The sequence below is a fragment of the Protopterus annectens genome, chromosome 2.part0 (genome assembly GCF_019279795.1).
Source record: "Protopterus annectens isolate FY-2018-M chromosome 2.part0, PAN1.0, whole genome shotgun sequence".
In the NCBI taxonomy this organism is placed as follows: Eukaryota; Metazoa; Chordata; order Ceratodontiformes; family Protopteridae; genus Protopterus; species Protopterus annectens.
The window spans coordinates 124,071,455-124,085,146 of record NC_056728.1 but is presented as its reverse complement, the minus strand read 5'-3'; the positions used below and the strand labels follow the sequence as shown (position 1 = coordinate 124,085,146).

Sequence of the window (13,692 nt, the reverse complement as noted above, 5' to 3'; positions counted from 1 at the left end):
GGATATTGGCAATATCCTTGGGATCAGTATATCTAGTGTCATTCTGCTGTAGCTCAGAGTAGATTTGAGTATTGCCATTTAGATTCTTGACACAGCTATAGAATGCCTTGTGGTTGTCTTTGGAATCTTTGGCAATTTTGTATTCGTAACTAGCTTTGGAAGATTTTATGAGGGATCTCAGCTTTCTATTGAGGCAGGTGAGGGAGTTTTTTGAATCCTGGGTTCTTCCTCTTTTCTGCAACAGTTTCTTCCTTCTGTTGTACAGCTTGTTTATGGCAGGGGGCCACCAGATTGGCTTCCTTTTTTAGAGGACAGCGTCTCGGTTCTATTTGGGATGTCTCGGTCCATGCACTAGTGAATGTGCTCATATAGCACCTTAATTTAAGATTCAGCAGTTGAACTTCCAGTTCCCATCTGCATGGGTGTCATGAAGTTTGTTACTTCTTTTTTTTTTTTAATAATTTTTATTTATTCTTTTTATCAGTACAGAATAGCAAACAAAGTACAACAAGAACAGGTATCACATATTCACAATAAGACAGTTGTTATGCATTGAGGTTAATACAAAAAGAGCTAAAATGAACTAACAATATTTACACTATATACATAGATGATTTCAATATTCAGAAAAGAAACAGAAAAAAAGGGTGTTACTTCTGACTTGAGAAGCATGAAGTTGACTTTGTAGAAATTTTTTATGGAGGTTTCCTTAAAGGGGGGGTGGGATGTAGATGTCAAGGGTGATTAGTTTATGGTTTGATCTGACCAATGAGGGGGTGATTATTGGTATGGAGCATCCATCTCCCATGTTGGTAATGAACAGGTCTAGAATATTGGTACCCCTACTGGGAGTATGAATTAGTTGCTCTAGGGCATTGGAATTTATGAATTCCAAGAACCGTTGAACGAAGTTGTAGGTACAGGAGGAGTTTTCCCAGTTAATGGCAGGGTAGTTGAAATCACATAGTATTAGGATGTTTGTTTGTATCTTAATATTTTCCAGTATGTTTAGAAAGGTGTAGTGAGAATCTTGGGGCATGGTGAGGGATCTGTAGCAAGCTACAATTTGTATTGCAGTCTTACCTAGTGTTAGTTGCACCTGGAGAATTTCAGATGCATTGTGTTGGGCAACCAGCCTGGAGGTGTAAATATTCTAGGTGAATATGGACACTCCTCCACCTTTAGTGTTTTGGTCCTGATTTGGTGGCCGAAAAGTGTGGTATGAGTTGTAGCCTGGTATTGCAGGTGTGTTCTCTGGAGCTTTGTAACAGGTCTCAGTTACTGCACAGATATCGATGTTCTCCACTTTAGGAGAGCCTCTTTCTGTGCAAGGATCAATGCAATGTCTTAACCAAGTACCTGTGCAATACTAAAGTCTCATGTTAAGTGTTCACGTTGAAAAATGTTAAAATGTGTTTCTAATTATGTGCAATATTTGTCTGTCTACCTGCATGTCCATGATGTAATAGTTAAGCATTATATCTGTAAATGTCTGTGAAAATAGTCTATATGTTGTCTGCACAGTGAGTCCGGAGACACGGAATTTCATTCAGTTTTTGTACTTGTGTGATTTCTGAATGACAATACAGTTTACTTTGACTTGACTTTGACTTGAATTTATTTGCAGTTCTTTCCCATTTAACTCATTACATCCAAGTGACACTTTCAGGTGCATCTGCAGTTAACTCCTATTATACCATGACCCCCCCAAAATGTGCACGCTGATTGGCCAGCGTGCACATTGTAAATCGAGTTATACTAATGGAAAAAGGTCCGGTCGCCCGGACTTTTTTCCATTAGTATAACTGTCTCGCTATGTTAAATGGGTTTAACATAGTGAGACAGCTTTAAAATAAGCAACGGAGATCTCCGTTGCTTATTTTAAAGCTGTCTCACTATGCTAAACCCATTTAACATAGCGAGACAGGTTTTAAAAAAAAGCAACAGAGAAAGCAAGATCTCCGTTGCGTTTTTTTTTTGTTAAATGGGTTTAACATAGTGAGACAGTTTTAAAATAAGCAACTGACATCTCCGTTGCTTATTTTAAAACTGTCTCACCATGTTAAACCCATTTAACATAGCTAAAATAGTAAAAAGCAACGGAGATCTTGCTTTCTCCGCTTTTTGCTCACAGCTCTGATGTACTGCGCAGGCGCGCAGTACATCAGAACTGCTGCGGATGCCAGACATCTGCGGAAGGGCAGTAAACAGGCATTATACTATGCCATTATTTAAGAAAAGTAATAGTTTCTTTTCTTAAATAATGTCATGGTATAATAGCAGTAACCCACTTCTGGGTGTGGGTAATGCTGTATTTACCCACGGTTGGCTTTGTTTGGTCCCTCGGGCTTCGCCCTTGGGACCAAACCACGCCAACCATGGGTAAATCCAGAATTACCCACACCCAGGCGTGGGTTATTGCTATAATGAAGCATCTAGGTGTCAAATATTGCTTGCTCATATTTACATCAATAATTCCAAAACCATGCTATGTACAATGTTTTAAAGTATTTAATTTTAAAGCTTATACAATGGAAAATCTTAACTGGATTAATACTGCTCCTCTGTCTAATGCAAGTAAGGAGATATTATCTGTTGTTTTTATGATATTAATTTATATACATATAATTTTTATATTTCTCTAAATATCTCAACAAGCAAGTAACACAAACAGAACTCCTTAGCCTCATATGAATGCTCTTAGCTAGATGAATAAAATGCTGCTGACAGTATGTGTGTAACTTGAGTAGTTGCTGAGACATTGTAAGTTGTTTACAAAGTATTGTAAACATAACAGTTACGGTGTTTACTTTAACGCATAAAATTCAAAGACCTACAACCTAAAGACTATTACCACTATAAAAATAGTTTATGCTGAAGGGATTGTCATTTATACTTCTTTCATAACCCCTATGGTTCCATTTGTTTGAAATACGAGGACATAATTTGATTCTTTGGAAAGGCTTAGGCTCCGCCCATTGGAAGTTACTGTGCAAACTTCCTGAGCTCCACTGGATTGAATGAGTTAAATTAGCAACTAAGACATCCCATGTTCTACTATGATTCTGGTATGCTTCAAACACACTTTGATCACTCCTATTCCTAGTCACACTCCTTAGATCTGGTGCAGACTACAGAACTACTGCAGACCCAAGTCCACTCACAAAAAAATGTACAAAAGTTGATTTACAGCCAACCCCTTGATTATATACAAAAGTATGATGTTCTCTCTAATAAGAAGCATGCATTTAATCCCAGATATACTACTCATTTACCCCTTAGAACACAGATTTAGTCAAACATGGATAAAGGCTTTCTTACAGGTGTCATTCTTCTAGAGCTAAATAAAGCCTTCGATGCTGTGGATCACAACTTATTAATCAACAGCACTACACCCAACTTATTAATCAACAAATTATCTGACTATGCCACTGAGATAACCTCCTGGCTCTCTAATGACCTTCAGAATAGGTCAATCACAATTTCTGGACAAAACTTCACTACAAAAACTAGCAGACTTACCTGTGCCATGCCAGAAGCATCGGTCTTTGACCCGTTACTCTTGTAATTAAACATCAGCAGTTTGCTCTAGGACTTGTCTAATCTAAATATAACCATGTACACAGAAAACATTGTCCTTACTGCCAGCCAAAATAATTTGCAATCAATAAACAAATCATTGCAAAATACAATTTAAGAGAAACTTACCATAGTAGTAGGCGTTCTAAAAGATCACTGTTGTAAGAACCTAAGCTATATGCTTCCTACTCCACTGCAACCATTCAGGTTCCAAAAGCTAACGGTGCCTTCCATGTGCTCCAACTGTAAGGAGCTCATGCAAAGGTCCATAAAAAAGATAGCTGGAGTGCAAAAATCTTTATAGTATATTTTTCCAGGAGGGAGGCAAGAGCCCTAAAGAGTGATGCTAGAAAACAAAGCAAACAGTAACTATGTACAAAAAGGGTGGCCAAATCTACACCTGGCAATGCCAGAAACTATAAGCAAGAAAAGTGGGATAGAGGGAAGGAAGGCTACTGCAATATCTATTATAACATCTGTTATGGTTAATTTCACTTATACACCTGTACTATGTTCAAATAGATCACTGCTGTAATAGTTTAAGCTATATGGAAATATTACTGCAGCTTAGAGAAGAAAAGTGGGTACTTTTCCATTAACGTGGCAGCAGGAGAAATGCGCAGTTGATGTGAAGTCATTAGTGGTTTTAAGCAGGTGTTCATCATCACAGTATTATTCATTTCCTGACATGTATCCCTCAATGTGCACACACTGGAACATGTCTTGAAAAGGGTAAATGAAGATGGGGACAAACCGTTAACAGGCCAGCAGCCAAAATGTGCAGTTCATGTCATGTCAGTTGCTTTTTTTTTTCCTGGTTTTCATTTTATCTTCCTTGTGAGTGTGTCACTGCTTAGCTCATATGTCAGTACTGCTTATTGCATGGTTATGCTGTGCTTTCAATTTCATCTTTGTTGGAAGAGTTAAACTCAGTTTTCAGGGAAATTCAGGGCTGCTTATCTTGCTGATGGATTCTGCTTTTGATTTCGGCTTTGCTGTTGGAGGGTTACTCATTTTGTGGCAAGTCACTGCCACTTACACAGATAGTTCGACCAATAATCTGTGTTACTTGCTAAAAACAGTGTAAATCACACAGGTTATATTCTGAAAAAAGATGTCATTGACCACCTGCTGATTTTTAAGGGTGACTGTCTTAAGATGTGGAATGCTGTGAGGCATTTTTGTCAGCCTAAACACATAGACAATGGGTAAAGCACCTTTGAAAAATAGGAACAACTGCTGAAAATGTGAAGTGAACATGGGGAGAAAGGGCTTTGAAAAATAGGAACATGTGTTGAGAATGTCAGCATGTAATCACGATAACATTTCCGTCAGTTTTCCGTCTATATTTCGCGCCAAACCCTGTTCACCAAAGTATCTACAATCATTGTTTTAAAACACTTTAAATGGTCTGCACATTGTCTGTCAAACAAGGTTCAGTAAATTCTACACGTATGTATATGGTTTTTTTTTTTTTGTTTTTCAAAACCTCACATGATATTTAACAGTGGCCTCACCCAGGTTTTATTTTGTATATGAATATTGGTCCCCTGGTTAACAGGGATGTAAATTTCACATCAACTGCGCATTTCGCCTGCTGCCCCGTTAACGGAAGAGTAATGAAAAGTGAAAAGGGGAGGAGGCCAATAAATAAAGATTCCGGGAAACCCTGGAGAATGCTCCTAGTAAAGCCTGTTCTGGACCTAGAGAAGGAATCTAGTTTGCAGTGCATTGTAAAAGTGTATACAAAGGACTATGTTGCTGCTTCTAGAATTCTTCTAGAATCTACTCCTTTCCAGAAAGAAATCAAAGAAGCCAACTCCTTTGTAGAACATGCTGTATCCCTGCCTGAAAATGTCTTATTATAGTGAGTATAGCAAACGGCAACAGCATGACACAACCACCTGGAAATGGGCTGTTTTGAAATTGGTTGTCCTTTCCTCTTACCTTCATAGGAGACAAAGAGCTGATCAGCTTTACTGAAGTTTCAAGTTTTTTATAGGTAATATCGGAGCTGCTTGTGGACATGTAGAGTATGAAGGATTATTTCTACCTTGCTCATTTAGTTAAAAAACCTCTGAGACCATGTTAGGCAAAACGTTTTGATTTCTCCTCAAAGAAATCATGCCTCTATGGAAAACAAGGTAGACCTGACTCATCATAAGAGATTTTAACTAAGATATGCTCCTATCAGATGTCAGAGCAATCGAATAAAATAGTTTTTCAAATTAAGAACATTCATGCAACGTCAAGTGTAAGTTTAAATAGAGACAGAGTAAGTTTCTGATGTGCAAAGTTCAGATCCCATAGATAAGATACTTGTTTTCTAGGTAGATGAGTATGTAACACTCCTTTCAAAAACTGTTTAACTTGAACATTTATAGAATGAATGAGGGAAATCCGAGGGTAAGCAAGCAGAAATGGCTAACAACTGTACCTAGGTAGAGGAATATGACAGGCCATAGGACAATTCACTCAAGTAATCAGGAAACATATGCATCTTGGCCCAAAGAGGATGCTGGTTCTTTGACTGGCACCAACTATAAAATATTTTTCACTTGCACATATATGATTTTCCTACAGAATGTTTTATCACCTCCTTTAACACCTCACAACCTCAGAAAAGGGTGCTGAAAAGGTATCAAAATTCTATCATCCAGGCAGTTAGTTAAACAGTTTCTAGACTGGGGTGTATCAAACTCCCCATATCCTATGTGATTAAATCTGGTCATTTGAGAAGCCTGTGGTATTTACCTCTGACTAACTAGAAAAGAATGGAGAACTAATTTTGCCTTGGCTAAAAGAGATTCACCACCACAATTTATGGAGAGTCCTTAAAGCTCTATAGAAGAACCCTGCATATAAATAAAAGAGTGAAAAAGCATACAGGAGCATGTATGACTGAGTTAGCATCTGTCTTCCAGGCCTGTTTGCAAGGAGTTCTGAAGCAGAATTTGGCTCCCTAGTGAAATGTCGGCACTCATAATGCTCAGTATCAACAGACAAAAAAAAAAAACAGATCAAAAAATCCAGAATAAGAACAAATCTCAAACCCCACTCTTCTCCTATAAACTTAGGTTCATAGGTGGTTACTGGGCTACTGACCCAAAGGTCTTTCTAAGCCTAGCTATGTGTACCCAATATAATACTAGAGAAACCCAATATAAAGGATCTTGCCTAAGCTCAAGATCTTACTTATCAATGACTGCCCATATCTAGGAGGGTCATAGGTGAAATCCCCAGCAGGAAAGTTACAGTTTCCCATTCAATCATCCAGGTTACGCTTAAACAGGGTCATAGAGGAGCTTTGTTTGATGTGAACTGGTAGCCTATTCCAGAGGAGTGGCAAGCTCTGAGAGGCATACCTGTCACTTCAGCAATTTATGTGACACAGGCCAGGTTAAAGTCCCTAGAGTGGGTAAACCTTGTCCCATTTGACTTGGTCATGTGCAGCATTTCCATTAGATTTGGAACCAAGATTGCTCTGTAGGCCAGGCAAAAGTCTCCTCTAAGTAGACTTTGCTGAGTACAGTGACAGTGACTTTAGTCTGTCAATGTATGACATGTGCTGGAGACCCTGAATTTTTTTGGTTAGAAATCTCTGAGGTCTCTCAAGTTTCTGCAAGTGCCTAGTAAGGTACATACCAAAGGGAGCATTGTACTCAATCATTGGCCTGATGAGGGTTGAGTACAGGGGTGTTATGACCTCTTTCAATCTTGAGGCAATGCCTTTGCTAATGAGGTGTGCGAAGTAGAATGCTTTCCTTACCACAGTAAGACCAGCCACATGGTGGTCAAAGTTTAGGCTACAGGCAACTTGCATTCCCAAGTCTCTCACTACATAGTTGTTACTTAGGGCATTATTATTTATATGATAGCCTGCAGGGATATCATTTTTACTGAAGGGGATGATAATGCATTTTTTAGAACTGAGTTTGAGTCCATGGCTTTGGCACCAATCACTGGTTTGTGTAAGTCCCTATTGAAGTATATTGACATCATTTGGGGATTCAGTGATTGCACCTAATTTGCAGTTGTCAGCAAACTTAGTCAGCCACAGCCCCTCTGTTTTGGCCTGAACTTCTGAAAAGTATATTCCAAACAATAGGGGGCCCAGCACTGACCCCTGTGGAACACCACTGCTGACAGGTCTGCTGGCTGAGGTAAAGTCCCCAACTCTGACTGACTGTGACCTGTCAGTGAGCCAGTTAGTTACCCACCTGACGACATAAGGGTTGATATTTAACTGGGAGAGTTTATCAATGTTGCCTGAATGTGGGATTGTGTCGAAGACTTTGGCAAAGACAAGGAAGGCTGTATGCAAAGATGTGCCTTCATCCGTGGCTCTGGTGACATTTTTGAAGAAGTCCACCAGGTCTAACAGGCAAGACCTGCTACTGACAAAACCAAACTGTGTCAGATCAAGGATTTGGAGATCACTAATATCCTTATTTATAAGGCCCATGATGATTTGTTGCATGACCTTACAGATAAGGCTGGTTAAGCTTATGGGTCTGTAGTTCCCAGGGCTGCTGTTTTTCAGTCAGCAGGGACAAAACCAGTACTCAGGCTGTGGTTGAAGAGAGTACCTAATGGAGTTGCTAAGTCATGTTTTCACCTATTTAAAATGCAACCTGGGATGCCACCCAGTCCCATACAGGCTGTTTTTGGCCTTGGAGAGAGCATTAATGACTTGCTCTTTGCAGATGCAAGGTGGGGGAGATGTAGAGGGAATGCTTTGTGGAAAGTTTGGAGGAAACAGCGGGGTGAAATTTTCACCCAACAAGTTGGCTAATAAGTTAGCTATTTTTGCAGGATAATTGTGTGCGATGTCATCCACAACTAGTTCAGCACACATCTGGGTCCTACCTTTTAGGTTACAGATACAGCTGCAGAATGCCTTATGGTTATCCTTAGCTATGGTTGCTAAATTTTTTTCGAAGTTTTCCTTAGATGATTTTGCAAGTTGTCTTATTTGTTTGTTCAAGCAGAGGAGGGTGTTCCTCCAATGCTGGGACCTCTCTTTGTTATTCTTAGACAGCAACTTCTTCCTCTTGTTATATAACTTAATGCTAAAGGGAGGCTTGTTTTTTTCTTGAGGACCTTGTTTTGATCCTATCAGGTGCAGCTGTGTCATTAAATTTGTGTAAGAGTTTGTACAGGGCATTTGCATATACCTTATATATATATATATATATATATATATATATATATATATATATATATATATATATATATATAGGATAGTTGTCAATGTCCTTGTGGGGACAGGAGCTTGGAAATTATTTATGCCATCCCTTAGGAGGGTATAATTACCTTTGGTGAACTTTTTAGCCTGATTTCACCTAAGAGAGGTTCACGTGTAATAGCTACTTCAAATGTGACTGATTTGGTGATCAGATGTAAGCAGTGAGGGTCCTATACTTGTGGTAGTGCAACAGTCACCCCTGTTAGTAAGGACCAGGTCGAGAATATATGAGCACCTTGTGGCATCACATAATATTTGTTCCAGGGCATTAGTGTTAACAAAGTCCAGGAACCTTTGTGCGAGCATGTTGTTACTCGTAAATATTTCCCACTCAATGAAGGGATAGGTAAAATCACCCATGACTATAGAGTGTTTGGTTGTAATTTGATTGACTTAAGTAGATCCAAATAAGCAGTGTGGATATCTTGGTTCAATGAAGGAGGCATATAGCTAACAATGACTTGAAGAGGGTCTTACCTACAGTTAGTTGAACTTGGAGAAACTCTGTGGAGTTTTTCTGTTTAATTAGTCTAGATGGGTACTTATCTTTAATGAAGATAGATTCTCCTCTAACAACTTTGGTTCTCACACGTTCATTTTGTGGTCTGAAAGTGTGGAAGGCATTGTAGCCTTGCAAGACTGGGGTACCCCCTGTGGCCCTGAACCAAGTTTCTGTGATTGCACAGATGTCAACATCCTCCGGGGACAGAAGTGCTTCCAGAGAGTTCAGTTTCAGATTTCAACTCCAAGCATTTAGCAGCATAACCTTTATTTTATTTGTGAGTGATATTTTCATGTTGGAAATTTTGTTCTTGAGACCTTGCCTAAAAAATGCACTGTGGGGGGTGGCAAGTGCCTTAGCCCCTAACCGAAAGCCTAGAGGTGACAGGTGAAGACCATTTCTGGCAAAGCAATGTGGTCTATCAACCATATCATCCCAGGTTGACAGAAACTAGATCCCCTCAGAATGACACCAGAATCTAAGCCAATTGTTGATGTCACTCATTTTTGTTTATATTGTGGTATCATCCTACATGAGGGTAGAATGCTGCTCAAGGCTAGGGACACACCTGCCTGTGGCACATATTCAGAGAGCTCAATCATGTCTCTCTTCATTTAGTCCAGTGAGGTATGTCTCAAGTCATTCACACCAAGATGAACTATGACGGAGTCATAATGGTATTTGCTGTTGAGAGACTTGACTGCATGTTTGATCTGATGGATCCTGGCACCCGACAGACAGCTGACCATAACCTTCTCCTTGTTCAGCCTAGTGAATGGGACAACTGTGTGTCTCACAATGGAGTCACCTATGACTAAAAAAATTGGTTTAGATGTGCTTTGCCTTAGGGGCTTATTTGGTGAGACACTGCTGCTTGTGTTTTTATGTATTTTGAGTGCTGTAGGTGCTATATTAGGTATAGTATGTTTGTGCTTGGAAGATCTCTGATGTTTAGGTAGGTTTTTGGTGAATACCTCTGCATATGCTGGTTTATGTGTTGAGTGCATGGTTTGCGTAGGAGTATGGAAGCTGACAACCTGTTCAGTATTACTGTTCTATGCGCGAGACAGCAAGGATTCCAGATTCTTAGTGTAGTTGCATCTCTCACAAATTGTACTTGGGTGATTTAGGAGTAGAGAGTTGTCAGTGTACTTGAGGCATTTGTTGCACTGCATCAGGATACCCATGTCAATCAGGCTGGTAGGGGAAATGGAGGGAAACTGACCATCTATAATGCTGGGTTAAATCCTGTTTTAACAGTGGGGAGTGAAAATGGAGGGGCGTGGTATAACTGGGTGCTCCAGGCAGGGTCTATACTAATGGGGTGATCTATAAAGGGTCTATACTAGAGTGGATTCTATAAATGGTATGAGATTATTGTAGATTTGATGGTATTGGGAATGTTTAAGGTGCAAAAGTGCAGCTGAAATGCTGTCTGAGCAGCTACTAAGGGAAAATGTATCTAATGAAGTTTTTGTGTCTATAACCAACAAAGCTTACCCCCACTGTGCAGTAGTGCATGATGATGTACGAAGGTGCACTATGCGTAAACAGATGAATACAGCAGAGCAGTGGCTGGTCACCTAACTCTGTAGAGCTGTGTTAAAACAAGCGCTTATGCAGTAATAGTGAGCAAACTGAATTAAACAATTTTACCAATAAAAAAATCTCAAAACTGAGGCATGTGCCAGCAACCTTCAATCAGATGAGTCCTAACTGTGCTTCTTTTTGTAGAAGGGCAAGCCCCTACAGCTCCCAAACTTATATATACCTACTCCAAGATCACCATACCACAGACAAAAGGCAATATTCCAGGAAATTACCATCTCAGTCTTACTAGATGTAAGTCTGCTTTCTCTGCAATTCAGTATCCATGTTTCAAGACTTGCTGTAGCAGGTCCTGTTACTGCAGAATTTCTTTAGTTGTCTTTTCTAATGGAAGGCATTCAGAACTACATGACGTGTTTCACACACTTTGATCAATACTTGGAAGACCCCAGGAAGAAGTTTCAATCTATGGGGGGTTTGTCCTGGTCCTGCTGAGCTTGTCTGCAACCAAAGTTCGTTGTGATGGAAAGCATAAAGCCTGATGTGTCATATTAAGCTGAGTTGCTAGCTTAAAGGCTATCACAACAAGTCTGCAAAGTGGATAAGACTTGCTACCCCCCTTCCGCTTGTTTATGTTCACATGACTGTGGTATTGCCTTTGTGCATCAGCAGAGGCCCTGTGAACCAGAGATGATTCAAGGCCTTCAAAGCATTGACAACTGCCAAAAGGCCTCTGATATTTATGTGCTTCTGTCTGTTTGCACATCCCACAGGGATTGTAGTTTTACCCATTTTGAAACAGCTCCCCAAGCCATGTCTGAAGCATCTATGGTATGAAGTGTGTGTGTGTGGAGCAGAAGGGAGAAAGGAAGACCTTGACTGCAAGCTATCTGGTCCACTCACAATCCAATCTCCCTCTTTACAAACATCAGAACCGGGATTTGAAAAGATAAAGGTTATAGATGAATCCAGACTGATCTGAAGCATAGAATCATTAATGCTGTGTAACTATTGTTGACAGTATCCTGTTGGAATTTTAGTTTAACTGCTGTCACCTCTAGGGTAATTGCCATGTACTTGGACTGTCTTAAAATAATCTGCACAAATTATAAAGCAGTGTATACTGACACTTGAACATGTGTTTTCATGTACACTTTGCTATAGTATCCATTATGTTCAGTTTAAGCAGCTATAAAGAAGCAGTGAACCTCACTCCATATAGCATGTTGTTTTCTGTTGCTCTGACGTGTATGGCACATCATATTTGTACGGAATATGAACTACAAATGAAGACAGAAGAAAAACATCAAACTCAGAGTCACACATTAGGCAAGTGGAGGCTGAGAGAATCAAACCTTGAGCTACAGGAAGCAAGCCATTAACAGGTCAAAATCTGCCTGTTAAATAGATTCTACTTTTCCTTTGATAATACTAGCCAGAGATGCCAGTAAGCCTTTTCCTTTCATGCACAAACATTCAATTTCTTATTATGCAACAATCTTTTTTGCCTAAAACAATATTCTCTGTGAAATTTTAACATTGTTAAAAAAGGTAACATACTTAAGTTCCACGATTCTATTTTCTGAAACAATGACGTAATATGTGCAGTTCATGTTGTTGTGGTAATTGGTAAATGAATGAGTCGGGCTGCTTATGGTGCCAGATGTACTGTTGAATGTTCCACCGCATTCTGAAAAATAAAGCAAGAAATGTTAGTATCCTCTTATAATTCTAGTGTTTAAAGACAGATGACTCAGTGGACATTAGACAAAAAAACTAAGCAAAAATAAAGTAAAAAATGCAACAGAATGTTTCAAAAATGAGGTAAAATATGTGTAGTATGCACTTATATGCTTCTTTAACAGGGTTGTTGAGTGAAGTGTACCCGTTTTTGCAAATTTCTTCCAAATTACTTGTGTAGTTTGCTACTGCTCTAAAGAAACGGTCAGTAATATGACATAGCTATGTCTTGCTTTTATTAATATATACATCTCAAAGTGCAAGACCTGAGTTGTGCCTTTGGTACTACACAGATACACACGTATGAGATGCACAATACTGCAGAGGCTAGTGTTTTTACCCCACACCAATTGTTTCTCCTTTCTTAATTTCTCCAAGTCTTTTGGGTTTCTAATACGATGATGGGAATGGACCACATTCCTATGTCAAGGTATAATTAAAGTTCATGAAATTACTATTGTTTCATTCTTTGATGTCAGCCAGAAGTGCTCTTCGCAGCACCTGCAATGTGGCCAGTAATGACTCCTGCAATTCATACGGTGTTACATGTATTGGTAACATAGCTAAGTATGATTGTAAATTTTTCATATACAAGACCCATTTTCAAAAGCTGGTCTGGTTTCCTCCCATATCTCAGCCATGTGGCACATGAAATTTCAATCCTCCAAACTCTTCGTGTATGTTGATGTGCATCAAGAAATGAACTAGCACCTTGCCCAGGATTAACTCTGCCACCTGAGTGCTAGGACAGACTCTGCAGCTCATGTGACCCTGAAGTGAATGAAATGCATACTGGAGAATGAAGGAATGTATACAAATGTATCCTTTTGGAACTGCTGCATTAACTCAAGCACTCCACACACACATACACACACACACACACACACACACACACACACACACACACACACACACACACACACACACACACACACACACACACACACACAAGTTACTCAGTGCTTTTGCTCATGCCATTCTTCACATTTTACTGAGTAAATAATAAACCTATGACTCATTATGCAAGAAAGGCTGAGTTCTGCATTCTAAAATACAAAGCTCCTTAACTTATACA

At 39.4% G+C, this 13,692-nt stretch overlaps 1 protein-coding gene across 1 annotated transcript in view; it reads right to left on the bottom strand.

Moving 5' to 3' along the window:
* Window positions 1-13,692, bottom strand: part of LOC122792709 (cubilin-like) — a 3,134,001-nt gene that overhangs the window by 468,508 nt on the left and 2,651,801 nt on the right. Inside the window, exon 59 of the mRNA XM_044060295.1 lies at window positions 12,438-12,567. Within this exon, the coding sequence (XP_043916230.1) occupies window positions 12,438-12,567 (130 nt within the window). The remainder of the gene's footprint in view (window positions 1-12,437; window positions 12,568-13,692) is intronic.